Genomic DNA, 22,841 nt, shown 5'->3' with positions numbered 1-22,841 from the left:
GATCACATATGTGGTAAATGACTGAGGGAGATTTAACGGAAGGGCCGTGGAAGAGGAGGAGCGTGTGTGTTTGTGTGTATGTGACACTTTTAGGACCCTGCAGTGGATATTTTTTTCTCTTAGGCTGACTGTGTCTTCATGAGAGCTCCATGCAATCGGAGCCAGCCCTTTGGAGCCAGATAGTCGATGGCCCTGGTTAACTCTGCATATATATTATTTGCTGTTACCCATACACCTAAATATTTAACCTTTCTTTCAATCTTCAAACCAGTTACATCTTGTAATTTATTCTTACTCTCCTCCTTCATACTTTTAACCAAGAGTTTGGTTTTATCTTTATTAATCTTAAGACCTGCTACCTTATTTTTTATCTATTGTAATACTTTGGGGATTGACTCTATTGGTTCTTCTATGGACATCACCATGTTGTCTGCAAATGCTTTTAATTTCTATTGTCTCTGTCCCACTCTTATGCCTTTAATATCTTGATTACATCTTATTCTTTGTGCCAATACTTCTAAAACTATTATAAACAACTAAGGGCAGCCTTGTCTTGTTCCTTTAGTTATTATACAATTCTCAGTCAGGACATTATTTACTATCAACTTAGTATATATTGCCTTGACTCCTTTTATAAAAATGTCTCCACAACTCATACATTCTAAAACTTTAAATAAAAAATCCCAGGAGACGTTATCAAATGCTTTCTCAGTGTCTAAAAACATTAAAGCTGCTTGTTTTTCATTTCTCACTTGTAAGTGTTCTAATATAGCAAATACATTTCTAATATTATCTTTCATTTGTCTTCTTGGCAAAAATCCAGCCTGGTCATGGTGGATTACCTCTTTTAATACCAGTTTCAACCTATTTGCTAACATGTTTGCAAAAAGTTTATAATCATTGTTTAACAAAGATATAGGTCGATAATTTTTTAGCTGCTCAGGATCACTGTCTTGTTAAGAAATCAAACTCATATAAGCATTCTTCCAGGATTCTGGCAGCTCACCCGTATTTAAAATCATATTCATAATGGACTTCCGGGTTGGCGCCATCGCCGAATGGCGGACTCCCTCCGAGCTCCGGAGGGAGTCTGCTCGGCAGGGGCTGGGTTCTACCGCACCGGCGATGCGGGGACCCTTAGAAACCACGGCCACGGAGGCCGTGGACATGGAGACTCGGCTTGCACCGTTAGCGCCCTCCCGACTCGTGAAGGAGCCTTTTTAAAGGCTACGGATCGGGTGCCGGGGAGAAGCGTGGTGCCTTGAGTTCTCTGCTTCCCCTGCTGAGCGAAGCCGCATGCCATTCGGCGGAGAGCGCTGACTTCTTCCATTGAAAATTCGGACTTTTCAACAACAACCCGTGAGTAAATTTGGAAATCGGGTTCAAAAGGAGGAAAAAAAAATTTTTTTTTTCGAATTGGATACGAGCGGGGGGGATCCAAAAAGGAAGTCAGTCCCCTCCCTATTGTAAACTTTCCAAAACAAGGACGGGGAAACCAAGACCCAAAAAGGCTTGCATTGCTGATAAAAATCCAAAATTTCACGATGGGGAACTACAAGAACTGTGCTGGAGGAGGAACTGGAGAAGGGAAACGCAACCCCCCCCCCTGGGAACCGGGGTGACTGAAGAGAGAGCCTGGTGAAAGGAGTCGGAGATCTTGACAGCTGTCAAAATAGCTGTCAAAGTCGAAAAGCGGAGTGGATTTTATTATGAGAACTTGGCTGGTTAAATTTGATACAATTTGCTACAACTTGTTAAAATTTGGATACAAAATGGCGAATATGGATAACAAATTGACTTTTGGATTAGAGGAAACAAAGATACAACAATCCCCCTTGAGGAGTTTCGGGACATTACAAGGATTGGGAAAGTGGAAAAACACCAATGGAACTTTACAGGACTGGTTATCTTCTGGGAAAGCTGCAAAACGGAAATAACATCTCGTCTTCAGGGTGTTTTCTTTTTTGTTTTTTTAAAGGAGACAATAGATTTTTCTATTGAAGAAAGGAAGGGACTGAACGTAAGGTTTTGCCCCTGAATAACAACCATCCCTGCAGACTTACCAAACTTTCGAACTACAACGTTTTAGCAGCGGAACAAAGGGAAATCAGACTACAACCTGGAAAGAACAATGGAGGGAGTTCTATTACAGTTTTATTAAAGACTGAAGTTAAAGTTTTGAAAAATAATGATAATAATAATAATTTTGATTTTCAAAAAAATTTATTTTTAATTTTAAAAAAGAAAAAGCCAGCAAGGAGTTGGGGAAAAGTTGTGATTTATGGTCTTAAGAATTCCAGGCAGACACCAGGGGTTGATGGTCAGGGGGAAATTAAACCGGGGACAGGGGGGGGAGAACTAAAACTCCAAAGGCTTGCCAACTTGGTTATTTTTTGCTGAATTGGTCCATTATTCATTATATTTTTTTTATTCTCTACCTTTTCTGTTTCTATTATCTGGGGTGCTTCTTTTATTAAAAAATGGAAATTGTGGAATGACATGGGGTGGGTCTTGGGGAAAGAACACTGGGTTTTTTTTTTTTTTTTTTCTTTTTTTTACTGTAAAACAAATTAAGTTTCAATTTGAATGGGGAACTTGTTTGGCCAACAATATGAAAGGGGAATATGGTAGGGGTGGGGGAAGGGGGGAGTCCCGTAAAGTGATATTTTTTGTATTTTTGAAAAATTTTAATAAATATTATTTAAAAAAAAAAAAAAAAAAAATAAAATCATATTCATAATGTCCTTTAATGGTTCTATTAGATAATCCTGCAAGTTCTTATAATATATTGCTGAAAGACCATCAGGTCCTGGTGCTTTCAAAAGTTTTGCCTGTGAAATTGCTTGTTGTAATTCCGTCGTTGTCACCTGTGCATTCAAAATTGGCATTTTATCTATTGGTATTTTAGATATTCCACTGTCCTCTAGATATTTTTGCATTTCATCCAAATTATCCCATATCCCTCAATATAATTCTGTATAAAAATTCACAAATTGAGCTCTTATTTCTTTAGAACTTTCCACAACTTTACCTCCTATATTAATTTTGTTTATACAAGCTTTCTCCTGCCTTTTTTTTATTTGTCATGCTAATAATTTCCTTGGTTTATTAGCCTGTGCAAATTGTTTCTGTTTTAAATATTTAATTTTCCACTCTATTTCTTGATTTATTATCATTGAAAACTGTGTTTGCAATACCGTATTTTTCACTCTATAAGACGCACCAGACCACAAGACGCACCTAGTTTTTAGAGGAGGAAAACAAGAAAAAAAATATTCTGAATCTCAGAAACCAGAACAGCAAGAGGGATCGCTGCGCAGTGAAAGCAGCAATCCCTCTTGCTCTTCTGGCTTCTGGGATAGCTGCACAGCCTACATCCGCTCCATAAGACACACACACATTTCCCCTTACTTTTAGGAGGGGAAAAGTGAGTCTTATAGAGCAAAAAATACAGTATTTTAATATCCTGTTTAACTATCTCTTTTTGAGGGGAATTGGTCAATTCTTTTTCTTTCCTCTTTCTTTCTTATAAAATTTATTGCTTTTTCAACTCTTTTCTTTTTTGGGTATGCACTTTGCTGAGTAAAAAATGCCCGCATCGCTGCTTTGCTCGCATCCCATACCACTTTCAAATTTGTCTCCTGATTCAAATTAATTTCAAAATAATCTTTTAATATACCCCCCCTTTCTAATATTTCTTGATCATTAAATAGAAAACTCCTGCAATTATTTTTTCAGCCACACTGTGTCATTATATCACTGTAATTCTGTCCTTAACCCCTCACTCTACTTTCTCATGGTGTACTTTAATCTAATATTTTTTGATATTTGTTTTCCTGTTTTCCCTCTTTCACTACAACTTATTTGCAAAGCTTCCCAGGCTACAAAAGAAAAGAGTAGAACAATAAAATAAAATAAGAAAGTCTTTAAAACCAAATTTGTCTCCTTTTTTAAACTCAGAGATTTTACAAGTCTCCTTTTTCATTTGCAAAAACCATGTCTCTCAGCAGAGTGATTCTTCCTTCAGCCGCTTCCAAGGCCCTGCAAATATCCATTTATTTATGTTAATTCTGGGGTTTTTAAAACCAAATCTCCCTTCCCTGATCCTTAGCTTTCTTCTGAAAAGCGCACTTCTTAACCCATATATAATTGAAAGTAATGTATATTACACCAAATCCAGTTTGTTCACTCATCTTTTCCTCAGATTATGGGTTCATCTAGTTTTATTTGTCTACAGAGCTCTCTTGTTTTATAGAGAGCAACTGGCCCCGAGAGCCAAAGGCTCAGAATTCCAAGAAAACTGGTTTGTTCCCTCCAAACTTCTGACTGACATTTGGTCAAATGCATTTCCGTTCCCACAGGCGTTCCCTGGAGGCGACATGTTGCATGTTATACAATAGGTGTGAACTGCGCTGGGACTCAAGCGAAGGGTGGACCACAACCAGAACATGAGTCCTGGGTCACATGTCACATTGTTTAAACCATAGCTAAAGTATGCAGTGTGCGTATGTGCCAGTATCTCAGCCAGTTATGCAACAGATCATCGAGGCTACAGATGGGGAAATTTCCTGCTTTGGGCTTCTCTCTATTTTGCAATCATTTTGTTTAAAGTCATCGTGAAAATTCAACAGTAATTTTAGTGTGACTCTCTGCACATGTTTGCAGGCCATTTTGCTTCGTCTATACATTTTTGCCAAGCAGTTTCCCCTAACAGAATGCATGTTACCATGTTATTTTTGTTAATACAGTGGAACCTCGGTTTTTGAGCATCTCAGAAGTCGAACGTTTCAGCTTTCGAATGCTGAAAACCTGGAAGTAACTGCTTCGGTTTTCGAACAATTTTCAGAGCCGAACGTACCACGCAGCTTCCATTTTGAGTTTCCCTATTGTATTAAGGCTTCCGCTTTCAGTTTTCAGTTTTCAAATGTTTTGGAAGTCGAACGGTCTTCAGGAATGGATTACGGTCAAAAACTGAGGTTCCACTGTACCTCAGAATATTTGTACACATACATAGCTGGAGAACTGCATTGCAAAATTCCAAATTTCAAAGGAAAGCTATGTTTCGGCCCCCATATTATTTTGGAACGTGTGGATTATGAGGGCTCATCTTCAAATGTGAACTTAATTGATTTCATCCACTAACCAAACATAGGCTCTTCGTTTTTTCTCCTTCTCTCCGAACAAGCCAGGAGCTGTACCCAGGGGTTGTTCTTGGTTGACCTCTTGTGGTTTGTTGAGAGTGTGAGGTGATCACCAGCCTGGGTTTGGATTTATTGTTAAGGCAAGGCATGATGGCTTGACTCCAGGGAGCATACTATAGCAGGAGCATGAGAGGAGCAAAGCATCCATGATTTGGGCAGCTTTGCACGAATCATAGTTAGACGTAACTATGGCTTGAAATGATGTGTGAATGCGTCAATGACTTCTGAGTGAAGGAATGGGTTTCTGTGTAGTAAGTTTAAAAACTGACTCAACCCCCCCCCCTTTTGTTCTTTAAAAAGAGAGCACTTTTAAATGCATAAGACTTGAACTGTTGAGCAAAACCATAAGGACACAACTGCATAAACAGTTCTGTCCTTTATCAGGACAGGCAAGGCATGGCCTTGGCTCCCCAGGGAATACCGAAAACACATCAAAACTTTATCTTATGTGCCGACCACAAAATACGCACAAGACCAATGTCCGGGGAAAACGCCAAAAGCGTGTTCCCGGAGATTATGACGCCCCCCCCCCCCAGATAAGAGCAGGAAGAGGAAGATCCTTTTATGGTCAGAAGTACAGGAAGGAAGATCCTTTTATGGTTGAGAGTACCAGAGCAGGAACATATGTGATGTCAACCTCCGTATACAAGTTGACGTGGCTGGGGAAGGGGGAGAGGATGCCTGGAGGGTATATATACTGCATGAAACTTGTCATTTCTTTGGACTTTGCTGTGGACCCACCACGCAAGTGCCTTCTGCTATCCGGAGAGCAGAATAAACTCTTTCTTTGAACCAACTCGGTGTCATTTTGACTTCCTTCCTCCCGCCACGGAGCAACGCAGACCCAATCGGTGAACTCCAGTAAGGCTACATTTCTTGGTGCGTTGGCCAGGAATCCGCGTTCTCCGAGGACAAGGACGAAGGACCGAGATGTCACTGCTCAGCGAACAGCTCGGTCGGCGTTGGTGGCTCCAAGCGCGCACCCTGCCATGTCTAGGGGGAGCCCCCCACCCCGTACCTGAGTGGAGACGCAGCAGAGACGGAAGAAAGACAGACAGCAGCTGCACGGGAGAAGGGTACCCAGGGGAAAGGTAGGCTCCACAGCTTGTTTTGTGGGAGTCAGGGGTTTGATCAGCCCCGCCCAGTAGGAGCAGTAAAGTGCCGCTGGGTTTAGCCAGTAGAGAGCAGTAGTGTGCCGCTGGTTTGCCGGTAGAAGAGCAGTAAGTGCCACCGGTCTTGGGAAGTTTGTGGGTAAAGGGGATTGGGGAGGTGCATGGGGTTTGTATGTGTACGGGGATTCGTATGTATGTGTATTTATTTGTGTATGGGGACACTCCAGTGAATGCTTTGAGTGCATGAGATGTTGGGGCTCAGAGCCACTGATGAAGTGAAGTGTGGTCCTTGTAAGGTGCGGTTCCTAGCGACGCGAGTCCGTCTAGGCCACTGACAGGACGCGGAGAAAGGTGACTGAGTGGATAATTACATTAGGTGGTCCGAGTGTCCCAAAATCATGGGGGGAGCAAGCAGTAAATTGACCCCCTTGCAGTGCTTTCTAGACAACTGGAAAGACGCCACGAAGGGATATGATTGGGGGTTTAAATTGAAGAAAGAAAAACTTGGAGCCCTATGTGAGGTTGATTGGCCGGCCCAAGGGACAGGGTGGCCCAGTGAAGGGGCTTTTGATGAAAGTCTAGTTGACCCCCTATGGCGCAACATCCTAAAAGTCCATGCAGATCAAATTCCTTATATTTCCACCTGGAAAACTAATGTGGACCGAAATCCCCTATGGCTGAGGAAGTGTAGAAATATGCCCCCCCAAACCAAGCTGTGCTCAATCCAGCAGCAAGCAGGAAAACCAGCTATAAAACCCACGCTGCCACCAGTTTTGCCCGCCCCAGAAGAAGAGGAGGGAGGAGTAATTTGGCCCCCTCCACCCTACCTACCAACCGCACTAGAGTTGCCAGATCTGGGAGCGGATGGGGCATCGGGGTCTGGTATCCCGCCCCGCGACCAGGTTAAGGATTCAAATAAGGCTCCCAAGACTTCCGGGTTAGCGCGATCGGCTAATGGCGGATTCCCTCCGAGCTCCGGAGGGAATCGGCTTCGCAGGAGCTGGGTCTTGCCGCTGCGGCGACGCGGGGACCCTCAGAAATCACAGGCACTGAAGCCTGTGAACCTGGTGACTCGGCGGGCACCATTTGCGCCCCCCCGACCTGCGAAGGAGCCTTTTTAAAGGCTTCGGAACGGGGGACAGGGTGAGCGGCGCGGTGCTGAGAGTCGACTGCTCCTCCTGCGGAGTGAAGCCGCATGCCATGGTCGGAGAGCGCTGACTTCTTCTTGCGAACAATTGGATTCTAAAAGTAACAACCCGTGAGTAGTACGGAAATTGGACTTGTAAAGGAATTTTTTCTTTTTTTGTTGAATTTGGCACGATCGGGGAAGGTGCAAACAGGAAGTCCGCCTCCCCATCTTATAAATAATTTAAAGCAAGGACTAATTAATCTAAGGTCGAGAGAATTTCTTTTTCTTCATTGGGTAAAAGACATTAATTTCACGATTTGGCAGTATAAGCATAAATAATTTTATTGGAGGATAAGAGCTAATTTTGAGAGCTGAAGTGCCACCCCCCCGGACCCGGAAGTGATCTGTGAGAGAGCCTGTTGAGGAGATATAGAAGAGTTTGACAGCTGTCAAAATTAGCTGTCAAGAAGGAAAAACAGAACTTTGTTTCTGCTGTCTCTGCTGGATATATTTGTTGCAATTTGGTTATATTTTGTTGAAAACAAGGAAGAACTGATACAAACTAACTTGATTTTTGGATTTGAACTGGAAAGAATACTAAGTTACCAAAATCCTTCTAGAGGGGGATTTGGGACATTACAAGAATGGCTGGAGGAGGGAAAATTCAAGCTGGGTTGGACAGAGTTTTTGTTCTCTTGGGAAAGCTACAAGGCCAAATGGATGTTTTGGCTACAAATGTTGCAACACTGAACTTAACAGTAAATAATATCATTGAATTTGATAAGGATTTGACTCAGGAAGCCCATGCAGCTGGACAAAAAGAGAAACTGGAGAGTTTTGAGAATGTGGAGAAGGAGACATATGTTGTTTCTGAGGAAAAGGAAGGAGGAGCTGTAATTTTGCAGATGACAAAGGAGAGCCAGGGGCCTGACATGATGGTTACAAAGGAAAATAAGTACTGGATGATGAAAATCTGGTTTGAATTGGAGATTGAAGAATGGAGAGATCTCCTTATGTGGAGATCTGAAGACCTATGGATTACAAATTTGATTAAGGTGGAAGTTGGAGCTTTCGGGACAATTGGACTTAAAAGGAGTAAGAAACAAGATTCGGGCTCCAATTTTAAGTATGGAGGTCTGGCTGGAAGAAACATGGACCTTATGGGGACAGAGCTTCTCCGAGATCTGGTGTTTAATACTAAAGACTATCAAAAAAACCGGCAGAGAGGAATTGAGAGAGAATTAAGAGCCTCGGACGTGAGGTCTCCAGGCTGATAGTAGATTAAGACTGATGGACATCTGTTGGGGATCGAAACTGGGAAAGGGGGTGTGGGGTTTGGGAATACAAAGGGTGTACAATTATAATCTGTTTTTTATTTTGTTTTGTTATTAGTATGAAAACTGGGGAATTCGTGGAAGGGAATTTGGGTCGACTTTAGAAAAAGGTTTTAAGAATGAGCACTGATGTACAAATATTGATGTTTATAAGTTAAAATTGGTTTTTTCTTTTTTTAAAATGAACTAAATGTAAAAAGGTTAAAAATTGGGGATAAGAACTTGTTGAACTAACAATTTGAATTGGAATATAAGAAGGGGAGGTGTGGGGAAGTCAGGGAAATATGTTATTGAAAATACGGATTGTAAACTTAATGTGTTTTTAATTTTTTAAATTTTTTTGTTGTTTTTTCTTTTTTGATTTTTTTATTAAGATGGAAAATTTTAATAAATATTTAATAATAATAAAAATCAAATAAGGCTCCCAATACCTCTCATCTTTCAAATGAGGCCCCCACTACCTCTCATCTGGCCCCTAAAGAGGATGAGGAGGAGGAGGTGAACAGTGAGAAGGAAAATGATTTTTATTTTGAAGAATTTAGAAAGGAATTAGAAAAGGAGGGAAGGTGGACAAAATGGCAGTACGATAAGGTAGCTCAGTATATAGAACCGTATAGCTATACAATTTGTATTGCACCTTTGATCTTGAAGGCAGCAGAATACGGGGATAGGAATTCGCCAAAGAAACAGAAGGCATTAAAAGATGCATGGGACATGGCAGCCAAATGGCGCGCATTCGCTAAACGTAAAGAGATGTATGAGGAGGGGGAGTGGATGAATAATCATAGAGTTGGAAGGGACCCTGAGGGTCATCTAGTCCAACCCCCTGCAATGCAGGAATCAAGTAAGGAAATTATTTTTGCTCCATCACATCATCCACTGCCACAAACACACAGCAGGTTGAGAGAAAATCCCTTTGTTTGTTTGTTTGTTTATCTGATTAGTTGTTTGTCATCCAAAGGGTCTCCAAATGACTTCCATTGAAAAGAAAATATGCATACAGTGGTACCTCGGGTTACATACGCTTCAGGTTACAGACTCCGCTAACCCAGAAATAGTGCTTCAGGTTAAGAACTTTGCTTCAGGATGAGAACAGAAATCGGGTTCCGGTGGCACGGCGGCAGCAGGAGGCCCCATTAGCTAAAGTGGTGCTTCAAGTTAAGAACAGTTTCAGGTTAAGTACGGACCTCCGGAACGAATTAAGTACTTAACCTGAGGTACCACCGTATATACATTATGCCATAGAAAGGGGGAGGGAATCAGATAACACATCAGTATGCCATACAACATATTGGGAAGACAAAATCAAAACACCCTCCAAAAAGGAATAATAGAAAACATTAGCTGGTCAGCATCCGTCTGCCTCGGGAGACAATGGCGGAACACGCCTTTGCAGATGAATTCAAACAGTTGAAAGGTTACAGTGCCTGTCAAAGAAAACTGGCAGTACGCAAATAATCATCAGCTAGGATCAAGTAACTGGTCTTTCCTTTTCACGAAGGATAAACATCACCAATGTCTGTTTTGCAGCTCCTACAACACAGATCAGGCACTGAGATGAATCTCACTTGCTGCCCTTATAGCAGTCTTCATGGCTGAGTCGATCCAAGCATGCGGGTGGGCTGTGTACTCTCCGGCGAAGTACACTCTCCCTTCATTCTGTTTCAAAGCCTCGAAAAGCTGGGTGAACTGGTATGGAGTGGGTTGAGCAAAGGCCCCCATGGAAAACTTGTCTAGGGCCCACTTCTGTACAACGTGCTTGTTGCAGACGGATTTGAGGTAAGACTTGGAGACGTTGTGGATTTCCGACAGGTCATCCATCACCACGTCAATGCACTTTTCCTCACTGAGGGGGACGAAGAAGTCGGCGTCATCATTAAACGTGTAAGAGGCCAGGAGTACCCCGAGGCCACTAGGGAAGACATGGTTCGGGTAATAGATCATTCGGGATGGGCGGTCCGTGATCGACTTCCCACCTCGGATCCCGTCTTTCTCCCAAAACCTGTCTGTGCAGGCCAAGGCGATTTTGGTAGAGCTTGCGTAATGAAAAGAACGCAGGGCGCGAGCCTTGGGGTGGGAAAGAAGAGGCTGGTATTTGATGAGCCGAGCAGCTTTCGCCGTCGCCGTGACGATGACGTAGTCGGCGGTCAGACTCGACAAGGTTCCTTTGCCCCGCTTGCGGTAAAACACCCTCACTTTCTTGCCAGTGCTAAGTATTTTCTCGACGCTGCAGCTTAGACGGATTGTCCCGGGCATTTCCCGGGAGAAGCCGTTGGGGAGCTGGTCAAAACCTCCTGTGATTTCCTCAAAACTTGGGGAGGTAGAAGGAGGAAACAGGAGCAGAAAAAGAAAGGAAAGTAAAAGTCATTGAACAGGGTGAGCAACCTAAGCAAAATATGCTCCCTGCAACATTTATATTTCCCAAGAGCAAAATGGCATATTATTATTCTCTGGTTCCTACAGTTACTAAGGCATATAATGATGGTATCCAGAGCAGCACAGCCATCACATTTCACTGCTGATTTTCCTCTCGCTGTGCCGCTTCTTATCTTTATGTGTTTCTCTGGCCCTCCTTTGTGAGACCTCCAGCCTTTTTACCTCAAGTTGCAATGGTTGGCCCAGTAAGGGGTACACGGTAGACCAAAAGGCAACCTATTCTTCCCTTCCTCCCTGATTCCTTCTCATTTAGTAACTACTTGTTGAGAAAGCAGCTTATTTCATCTCAGGTTTTACTTCCTTCCTGCTTTTTTCCCAAGTTGAGTTAGCATGTCCTAGAGTTAACTTCTTGGCTCCATCTTGGCTCCATGTAAAGCCTAAGAATGACTTTGTGCGCCATGAGTAATAACCTTACGTTTTCGTTATACTTTCCGGCTACTTCTTTCTGCACACCCCTGCAGTACAGTGGTACCTCGGGTTAAGAACTTAATTCGTTCCAGAGGTCCGTTCTTAACTTGAAACTGTTCTTAACCTGAAGCACCACCTCAGCTAACGGGTTCTCCTGCTGCCGCCACCACACGATTTCTGTTCTCATCCTGAGATAAAGTTCTTAACCCAAGGTACTATTTCAGGGTTAGCGGAGTCTGTAACCTGAAGCGTATGTAACCCAAGGTACCACTGTATATATTTACCAAACGTCCAACAGGACCAAGACATTTTGCCACCTGAGGCAAAGGGCAAGACGTTGCCCCTCCAATGCTAAGATCGTGTCTACTACCATTCTGTGCTTGGAAGCTGACTGAACTGGCAGTGGACCAGCCCCTACACCTGAAGGAAGCAAACTGGCTTAGAAGCCATAGTGCAGGCTGTGTGACATGCACAACTCTGTCCTCCAAAAGCTTGCATCTGCCACCTAAGGCAGCCACCTCACTTTGCCTAGTAATAGGGCCGGCGGTACAGTGGTACCTAGGTTTTCGAACGTCTCCGTTGATCAACATTTCAGTTTTCGAAGGCTGTGAACCCGGAAGTAAATGCTTCTGTTTTTGAACACTTTTCAGATGGAGAACATGCCACAGGGCTTCCGTATTGAGTTTTCCGTATTCAGGCTTTCGTATTGAGTTTTCGGTTTTCAAAAGTTTCAGAACTTGAATGGTCTTCCGGAATGGATTATGTTCGAAAACCAAGTTACCACTGTAGTGGCACCTGCCCTGTAGAACACCCTCCCATCAGATGTCAAGGAAATAAACAACTATCTGACTTTTAGAAGACATCTGAAGGCAGCCCTGTTTAGGGAAGTTTTTAATGTTTGATTTTTATTTTTTTGGCTTTATTATTATTATTATTACTATTCTGTTGGGAGCCGCCCAGAGTGGATGGGGAAACCCAGCCAGATGGGCAGGGTATAAATAAATAAATAAATAAATGATAATAATAATCTACAGGTCTTCTTCCAAATGCATATATTAGGAGAAAAGCGCAGTTAAATTTTCACAAGGACTTAATAAATAAATAAATCTGCAAACTGAAGTGGAGATGTGGACAACCAAATTTATAATATAATAATAATTTATTCTTTGTACCCCACCCATCCAACTGGGTTGCCCCAGCCCCTCTGGGCGGCTTTCTGCATATATGAAAACATAATAGAACATTAAGCCTTTAAATTTTTCCTTTTACAGAGCTGCCTTCGGATGCTATATAAGTACTCATCTCCTTAACCTCTGAGGGAGGGAATTCCACAGGGTGGATGCCACTACAGAGAAGGCCCTCTGCCTGATTCCCTGTAACCTCACTTCTCACAGTGAGGGAACCACCAGAAGGCCCTCGGAGCTGGACCTCAGTGTCCGGGCTGAACAATGGGGGTGGAGACGCTCCTTCAGGTTGGAATAATGAGAAACCAAAACTCCATCCAACTCAGTTACAGTATTAATGAAGCTGATACAATATCCCCTCCCTTTTACCTGTCATCGTCATAGAAGGTCACATAGTCCATAGCAGAATCAATAAATGAAGTGTAGAATCCACCTTCTTCGTTCAAGAGGTCACCAATCATATCTACTGCTCCCTTGCTCAGATTTCCTTCTTTGATTAAATATTCCTGTTTGGAGGAAATGGGGGCGGGGATTAGCTAGAGAAAGGCTAGTTAAAAGTACACATGCTTCCTTATTTGAGCTAGACAGTCATACCTCGGGTTACAGCCGCTTCAGGTTGCGTTTTTTTGGGTTGTGGACTACCGAAATCCGGAAGTACCGGAACGGGTTACTTCCAGGTTTCAGCAGTCACGCATGTGCAGAAGCACTAAATCACGCTTTGCGCATGCGCAGAAGCACCGAAGCGCAACCCGCACGTGCGCAGACACGCAAAGGCAGGTTGTGAACGCTGCGGGTTGCGAACGTGCATCCCGCACGGATCACGTTCGCAACCTGAGCGTCCACTGTAGCTAATTTATCCGCAAACATAGTCCAACAGTATGGTCACAGATTCCCCATTCCTGTTTTGTCTTCTGCATCCAATTTCCCAACCAGCCAAAGATTCTATGGGCCTAATGATAATTTTAGCAAACAGAACGGCTGTACAGTGGTACCTCGGGTTACATACACTTCAGGTTACATATGCTTCAGGTTACAGACTCCGCTAACCCAGAAATATTACCTCGGGTTAAGAACTTTGCTTCAGGATGAGAACAGAAATCGTGCTCCGGCGGCGTGGCAGCAGCAGGAGGTCCCATTAGCTAAAGTGGTGCTTCAGGTTAAGAACAGTTTCAGGTTAAGAACGGACCTCCGGAACAAATTAAGTACTTAACCCGAGGTACCACTGTATTTTCACTGTTAGTGCAAATGCACAGGCTGTCAGAGCCTGCCCATGTCCACTAACGTGCTAAGAGGATAGCTCCATTGATTTAGTATGGCGCGCATGTACCTGAACGTGCTGCCAGGTGGCCCACTTTACAGAGGACAGTCTTTGATTCAGAAGGCTGTTTAGTTCAAGTTCTGTTTAACGTTAATGAACCATTAAGACAGAGAACAAGCAGGCGAAGTTCAGCCATCAACCATTCGCACTGGTAACTCATACAAAAGTTTTATACAAGGGCAACAATCCAGATCAAAGTAAAAATACTGCAGACAAGAAAAGGCCCACTTTGCCTACCTTGACGGAATATGAGTCGTATTTTTCCTTCAAAATCGTGCAGTTTTTTGTTACCTGCATGGTAAACATAAATATTGTTACTGGATCAGAATTGCCCATTTGAAACCTTCCTCACCAGCCTTAAAACATTCATTCAGTATTCGGTTAAGAAAAAACACTCTGGTCACATTTGAAGATTTATTAAGTGATTCTTATGTTAACTGATATGCTCTGACGATATATTAACAGTAATGGCCCACTTCTGTGCATTGAGTTTCAGATGCCCAAAGGGAGTTTGGGGCTTGTGTTTTTCTGAACAGCAGCAGCTCCTTCCTACCACTGCCATGTTGTTTTGAAACAAACTGGACTTCAGGGCAAGGCTTGGGAAGTGGGCTATGTCTGCAGTCATGTGCACTGCAAGTTCCCAGCCTGGAAGTAATAATATCTGCATGGGGAATTATGGGAGTTGTCTTATGTGCGACGTGGAGGGCATGTGTTGCTTTATTTGTTTGTTTGTTTTAAACCCTTCATCATAAAGCCTTGACAATTAAAAGTCACCACCCGCGTCAAAGACGCAAGGCTTGCGCAACAACGGGTGAGCAAAATGAATCCACACAACAGAGGAACACAGCGCGAAACTGACAAAGAAGCTTTGCGAAAAGCGTGAAGAGAAAAGAAAGAAAAGATGGGAAGAGCAGACTAGAAAGCAACTCCAGAAATCATCCATAGTCTGACGTGCCTTTGCTAATAAAGGTAAAGGGACCCCTGACCATTAGGTCCAGTCGTGGCCGACTCTGGGGTTGTGGCGCTCATCTCGCTTTATTGGCCGAGGGAGCCGGCGTACAGCTTCCAGGTCATGTGGCCAGCATGAGTAAGCCGCTTCTGGCGAACCAGAGCAGCGCACGGAAACACCGTTTACCTTCCCGCGGGAGCGCTACCTATTTATCTACTTGCACTTTGACATGCTTTCGAACTCCTAGGTTGGCAGGAGCAGGGACTGAGGAACGGGAGCCCGTCGTGGGGATTCAAACTGCCGACCTTCTGATTGGCAAGTCCTAGGCTCTGTGGTTTAACCCACAGCGCCACCCATGTCCCTCAGCGCCACCCGCGTCCCTGCCTTTACCAATAGAAAGGCCTTAATTTGCCCCCCCCCCAAAAAAAGCTTGTACGGTCACAGCCAGGCCAGCCAGCCTCCCTGTGAAGGGCATTCCCTCCCCCCAATAAAAAGTTGGAGCACCACCATGGAAAGGCCTTTGTAGAAGCATAGTGTGTATCTGCTAAAGGGAGTAAGCAGTTCCACTGCCGAACTGAATACCTGCTGCAGGTAATCACAAGCAGGGAGAGGCAGCGTCAGCAGGGCAGCGCGGCAGTGGTTACCTGGCTTCCCAATGTTGGGAGGGCCAAAGTGTTGTGGAACTAACTCCTTATAGTTTGGGTGCAGTGGGGTGCATTGGCTCTGTCCTGGACCCCACCAATCTTGCCCTTCTCCCTCTTTGTAACCAGCAGCAGTGCACGGCATTGGGAAGCCGGGCGAGCGATGCCAGTTTGCTGACCACTACTTGGGAAAATGGCTGCTGAACGCAGGCCGTGCTGCTGGATTTGCCTAGGCATCTGGTTGGCTAGAAACAGGATGCTAGACTGGGTGGGCCTTTATAGTCCTATGTGATCGGAAGAGGGTACTTGGAGCCAGGCCTTACCAGAAGACCTTAAGATGCAGGCAAGCTGGTTCATGAACACACAGCCTCTTTACAAAACACCTACCCGATCCAGTGACTCGTGGAAGAGTTTAGAGGCAGATTTCCCCCTCTCATTGGGAGCCACTTCATATCCAAACAGCTTGGCGTTTTCCTCCACCGCAGACACTTTTTCCTTTCTATTTCTAATGAAATACCAGGCATTCTTATCCGTCTGAACAAACGGGTTTAACGTGAGGTTGAATTTCTTAAGATATTCACGAACAATTCTGCGGGGGAAAGGAGTAAGAAAGGCCTTTTTAAAAAAAGTATATGTGTAAAATAATATAACAGGACATGATACTTTCATATTCAGGGATGCTAGCAAGGCTGCGAAGCATTCATTACACACCCACAGATCAGAAGGGAGGATAATGCCTGATAGGAACGAAAGGCTGAACATATTTTGTTATGGCCAAGAATGCAGCAGGTCTTGTAGGGTCACTTCCTGTCAGGGAACTGCTATCGACTCAGGGGCAAGAGGGGAAAGGGCGGATGGATTACAGAGAGCCCCCAAAGATCGTAGGAAGCAGCACTTCCTCAGCGGAGGAAGGAAGCCATGCCTCTAGTGAGGAGGAGATGCAGGGCTCGGAGGATGCAAGGTGGTGCCAGGACACCTTGCCTGAGCAAAGCGGGGAGGAGGGAGGTTCCCCGTTACCCAAGCCTTCCCTGCGCAGTAGGCTTTCGCGCAGAGAGGGGAGGCGTAGACTGGGGATCAAGAGACTGCTGGGGAAGATTTAAGGACCGCCCACTCTCAGATTCTGCCAGTGAATGAGCAAGACATGGAATAGAGGCGCTCTGCATTGTAAAGGTTTTTAGCACCAATAATAAAGCTTTAGAACAGACCAGTGAGGCATCTTGCCTGATTGCTCTCGAGCAACCACCCGATAGCCATAACACTTCCCCTTCCCAAGTCTGCTCTCTAGGCAGATGCCTACTCAAAACTAAAAAAAATCACACCAACTGCTAATTCCAGGAAATGGGAAGGAGGGTACAAGGTAAAATGAAGTACTTCATCCGCAGATGTTTCTAAAACAGAATGAGTTTTGTGCATGATTGGCAACAAGCTTTTTGCCTTACTTCTGTGCCTTGGGCAGACGCATCGGTCCCACATCCATGTACCAGTCTTTCTCACGATAGGTCTTTATCCGACCCCCAATGCGGTCACTGGCTTCCAGAATCTGAACCTAGGAACAAATGCATTGTCGCTGTTTATGCTTCACTTCCTTACCGATTGCTGCTCCAGAAACAAACAAGCACACCTACATTTTGGGGATCCTGAAGCTTGGACTGTCATGGGGGCCCCTTCACAACCAGAAACAAGGTTGGGGCAACCACTTTCTTCAGTGGGGTTGTTCCACGACAGATCACCACACCTTTATAAGATTTGTGCTACGGACTCCCAAACTTTGGGATTGTTGAAATACATACAACAAAAATAATGAATTTGAGTTGTCCAACTCAAATGGGGTCTAGTAGACCCAAAAGGGATGCAGGTAGCGCTGTGGTCTAAACCACTGAACTTCTTGGGCTTTCCGATCAGAAGGTTGGCAGTTCGAATCCGCACAACAGAGTGAGCTCCTGTTGCTTTGTCCCAGCTCCTGCCAACCTAGCAGTTCATTTTTTTTAAATTATAAATTTTATTAGTATTTTCCACACAACACGAAAAATATCGAAAAATAACAATACACAAAACACAAAAACCGACATTCAAAAAACCCCCACAAATCCATATCTTACAAGTTAATAATATAAAAACTAAAAAGAAAAACAAACATTGGCTTCCGCCAATCCCACAGCACCTCTTTTACCTCTCATTGTGTTTTCCTGTTTCCTTATCATCTCTATCCTAGCATCCAGATATAAATCCCTCTTTCTTATCCTTTCACTTCACAAGGTTATTCCAGACTCAGCCAGATTTCTGTCCTCGAACCTTGGCTTTTAAGGTATTCATTTAGAGACTCCCATTCCTTTTTCACTTCACTTTTTGGTTTTTGTCTTATTATATCTGTCTATTTGGCTAATTCTAAATATTCTGAAAGGCCAACTTAGCAGTTCAAAAGCACACCAGTGCAAGTAGATAAGCAGGTACTGCTGCTGCGGGAAGGTAAACGGTGTTTCTGTGTGCTCTGGTTTCCATCACGGTGTCCCGTTGCGCCAGAAGTGGTTTAGTCATGCTGGCCATGTGACCCGGAAAGCTGTCTGTGGACAAATGCCGGCTCCCTCGGCCTGAAAGCAAGATGAGCGCTGCACCCCATAGTCATCTTTGACTGGACCTAACCGTCCAGGGGTTCTTTACCTTTTTACCTAGATGACCCCCAAAAATTAAGCAATGTGGACTAAAGTAACATCTGGGACCCCTCTGAGATTAAGAGCCCCGAAGCTTAACCTTCATTAGTTTCATAGTAGATCGGGCCCTGCAAGCATGGATGCAAAAAACAACTCTGCACATAGGAGGGGCAATAGCTTCATTATATGGAGCAAGATGCGCAGTTCAAACCTTGGCACCTACAATTAAGGGTCTCAAATGGCAGGAAAGAGTCCATGTTCTGCAGAACCACTCATTTTAGACCCACCCCCCTTCTTCCTCCTTTTTGTCAAGATTAAAGACCTGTTTCTCAGACTGCAGACCTATGCATGGCTAAAGGTAAAGGTAAAGGGACCCCTGACCATTAGGTCCAGTTGTGGCTGACTCTGGGGTTGCGGCGCTCATCTCGCTTTATTGGCTGAGGGAGCCGGCGTACAGCTTCTGGGTCATGTGGCCAGCATGACTAAACCGCTTCTGGCGAACCAGAGCAGCTCATGGAAACGCCGTTTACCTTCCCGCTGGAGTGGTACCTATTTATCTACTTGCACTTTGACGTGCTTTCAAACTGCTAGGTTGGCAGGAGCAGGGACTGAGCAACGGGAGCTCACCCCGTCGCGGGGATTCGAACCGCCGACCTTCTGATCAGCAAGTCCTAGGCTCTGTGGTTTAACCCTCAGCGCCACCCGCGTCCCTATGCATGGCTACTAAGAAGTAAATCCACTTGACCCCAAGGAAAGTGTACACAGGATTGCAGCCTTTGTTAGTACAATTACCTGATGTCCCGCATCTTTCAGTAATTTGGCAGCAGTGAGCCCGCTTATTCCTGCCCCAACAATCACAATGGTCTTTGGATTTGAAGCCTTTCCCAGCCCATTTCTGGCAACATTTAACAGCTCCTCATAGTGGGGATCCTCAAAACACTTCATCCATTCCTCGCGGTCCTCAGCGTGATTTGGGGAAACCAAGGCTATCACGAGCAGCAGGAACGGGAAAAGTGCTAGAAAATAAGAAATGATTGATTTAAGGCTGTGTGGAGATAAACTTTCGAACCAAAGCAATGTTTCAAGATGAAGCTGGAAAGCTAAGAGTTTTGGAATGACGCAGTTAAAAATGCCGTCGCCATTTTGGGAGGCATTGTTGGAGCTCTTGGGTCTGGGAGGAGAAAGAGAGAAATAGAGTTATTTACACACGTCTCGGTGGGACTCAAGAGCGAAAAATGCCAAATTTATGATGGAAAGAGCGATGTTATCTACGAAGGAGATATATGGAAACCATCTGGACTTAGTGGAGGAACGGGAAATCCACACAGGATTATTATTTTGCTTATCAGCTTAAGGAGACTAACAGAAGAGATTGTAAAGGAAAAATAGAAATTATATGAACAAGATATGATGTGGAAACACCAAGATAAGACTGAATAGAATTATGAATTTTGTTTGGACTGATTGGGACTGATTTGGACATTAACGCAGTAATAAGAAGATGATCTGAATCCCCCTTTGGATCTTGAAGTATGGGTTCCCCCAACAAAATTTAAAAATTTGGCTTTGTAATTTGGAATCTATGTGATGTGATTTAATTTGATGTGATTGGCCAGTTAATAAAAATTATTTTAAAAAAAATAGAAAATAAGAAATGATTGAACAGGAACTATATATAAAAAAGGAGGGCAAATTCAGAAATGACATCTGATGCCCTTTTAAAATGTGTGGTTTAAATTGTTTTTTATTATTATTATTATGTATTTTGTGTTTTTATATTGTGAATTTATGTTGTGAACCACCCTGAGACCCGTGAGCAGTGCTTTTTTTCTCGGGGTACGCATACCTCTAAACATTTTGTGAATCTTTGTACTTCTGTCCATTTACTGTATTTATTTTCCCTGATTTGAACTATAAAATGGTGGGGTTTTTTGAGTCAAAAATAAGAGTACCCCTAAACATTTTTTTTTTTAGAAAAAAAGCACTGCCTGTGAGTATAGGGCAGTATACAGATAATAATAATAATAATAATAATAATAATAATAATAATAATAATAATAATAATGCATGAAAAATGCAAATTTTGGTTGATTTGTTTGAGTCATGCATTTTGGCACCTTCCAATTTTGAATTCTCTAGAAATCACTGAAATAACCACTTAGTGCTTGACCCCCCAACTGGGTGGAAACCTGGTCCCTATTTTCTTTTAAATTGTCTATGTTACAAATAGGGCCAGAGAAATATTACTGTAGTCTCTTCTCACAACAGAATCAGATGTAGTAACTGCAGGACTTTTTTTCATCCGGAACTCAGTTCCGGCACCTCTCAGGTGGGTGCCATTGCCATTATAAGAGAACAAGGGAGGTGTTCAGTGTGAGTTCCAGCTCCTCTTTTTCTAGAAAAACAGCACTGATTAACTGTATAGCTGTCCATGGCCAAAATGAAGACACAGAACTAGATATTGCCTCCCAATAGTTCTTCTTCGCTTTACTGCAGCTGCTACCATGTGCGAAAGCTCCAAGTCTCCTCCGAACTTCCCTGTTTCCCTGCCTGCTTTGACTTATAGCCCTCCCATGTCAGAAAGCATTCCTTTTCACAAAGATGATGAAGAAAGGTATTAAAAAGATGAAGACAAAGGCATCGTTACAATTAAGACGACAGTTACAAAAAAAAAATGAATTCAAAGAAAAACTTTGTAAGCAGTATGTCTGAAAGAGCGTCTCCACCCCCATCGTTCTGCCCAGACACTGAGGTCCAGCACCGAGGGCCTTCTGGCGGTTCCCTCACTGCGAGTAGCAAAGTTACAGGGAACCAGGCAGAGGGCCTTCTCGGTAGTGGCGCCCTCCCTGTGGAACGCCCTCCCATCAGATGTCAAAGAGAACAAGAACTACCAGACTTTTAGAGGACATCTGAAGGCAGCCCTGTTTAGGGAAGCTTTTAATGTTTGATGTATTACAGTATTTTAATACTTTTTTGGAAGCCGCCCAGAGTGGCTGGGGAAGCCCAGCCAGATGGGCGGGGTATAAATAATAAATTATTATTATGATTAAGCAAGGGATCAAGGAAGAGATGGTGGATCCATCTCCTTGTCCTTCTCACATCGGGCATCAGATACCAGCCTTGATGCCCACTCAACGCTATTGGACTCCAACACCCATCATCCCCCACCAGCATGGTCAATGTTCAGTTGTAGTCCAACAATATCTAGAGGGCACCAGATTGGAAAAGGATGTCATATACCTTAATCATCCCCAACAGAGGTTTGTCCAAGGTTTCCATAAGGGATAGTCAACATATGGCTCTAGCCAGCTTGACTATGTTGCTATGAAGTTACTACAGTAACAGCAACAGAAGGTAGGTAGCCGTGTTGGTCTGACGCAGTCGAAATATATAAAAAATAAAAAAATTGTCCAGTAGCACCTTAGAGACCAACTAAGTTTGTTCTTGGAATATGAAAAGCAATTGTAATGAACAGATTACACTAGTAGGACTGCAAGAAGTTCTGTAAGGAGGACTACTTGAAATATTGCAAGAAAGACTATGAAGACAATTATTAGTTAATGATAATTAAAAGTAATAGAGAAATTAAGAAATGCAGAACAAGTGATAAAGAACGGAAAATCTTCAGAGGTTGTTGACAGAAGTCTAAAATACTGTATAAGATAAGAAGTTATGCTAAATGATTGTTGGAAATGATATGTTTAAAAAAACTAATAAAAATGTATTTTAAAAAAAGTTTGTTCTTGGTATAAGCTTTCGTGTATATGAAAGCTTATACCAAGAACAATCATAGTTGGTCTCTAAGGTGCTACTGGACATTTTTTTTATTTTTTATATATTTCAGCAACAGAAGAAGAAGAAGAAGAAGAAGAAGAAGAAGAAGAAGAAGAAGAAGAAGAAGAAGACATTATAAAGTTAAAAACAAATCAAAATTAGAAAGAGCATAGCCATAACTTGATGTCCCAGAGGACACGTGGATCCTAAAATTTCTATGAGAAAATGAAAGACTTACAGAATTGGTCCATGTTCTGATAGCCAGTGTAAGGATGGCAAGTGAATGCTCTTATTTTATAGCCAGAATGTGGCAGGCTATGAGCCAATAGTGATTCAGAAACCTCTTTGGTGACCAACCTCTCAAAGGGCAATTCCCAAACACACCTATCTGGTAAAGGTCACCTGAAACACAGTACACGCAACCGAGACGGATGGCACAATATAGTTGCATATCTCCTAAGGAAGTACTTTTAAAAAACACCTTACAGGTGCAGGAAAGACACGCAAAGCTTGATCTGGAATGCTTAAAAGTGAGGCCAAGAAGATCTCACCTTTTGCACAATGGGTTTTATAGGATATCCTGTAAGATTTTTAAGGGTCTAATAAAACTGGAATGGGTGGGAAGCAAGTAAAGTTGGATATAGTCAATCTTTCTACAAATACAGGAAGGGAAATGTCAGAGATTACAGCATAATTTGCTCCCTGGC

The 22,841-nt window shown here is 43.3% G+C and overlaps 1 protein-coding gene across 1 annotated transcript; it reads right to left on the bottom strand.

The window, feature by feature from the left end:
- Nucleotides 1-9,540: 9,540 nt before the first annotated feature.
- LOC310756866 (L-amino-acid oxidase-like) lies at nt 9,541-22,387 on the bottom strand. Its single transcript, XM_083601748.1, has 7 exons — nt 22,373-22,387; nt 19,153-19,376; nt 17,152-17,258; nt 16,100-16,301; nt 14,360-14,413; nt 13,174-13,310; nt 9,541-11,087 (listed from the first exon to the last, which is right to left on the bottom strand). Exons 1-7 carry the CDS (start codon nt 22,383-22,385, stop codon nt 10,322-10,324), a joined length of 1,503 nt encoding a protein of 500 aa, XP_083457874.1. The 5' UTR covers nt 22,386-22,387; the 3' UTR covers nt 9,541-10,321.
- Between the last annotated feature and the right edge of the window lie 454 nt (nt 22,388-22,841).

The sequence above is a fragment of the Podarcis filfolensis genome (genome assembly GCF_964270895.1).
Source record: "Podarcis filfolensis genome assembly, chromosome: 2".
NCBI classification, from domain to species: Eukaryota; Metazoa; Chordata; class Lepidosauria; order Squamata; family Lacertidae; genus Podarcis; species Podarcis filfolensis.
This window is presented reverse-complemented; position numbering and strand designations above follow the sequence as displayed.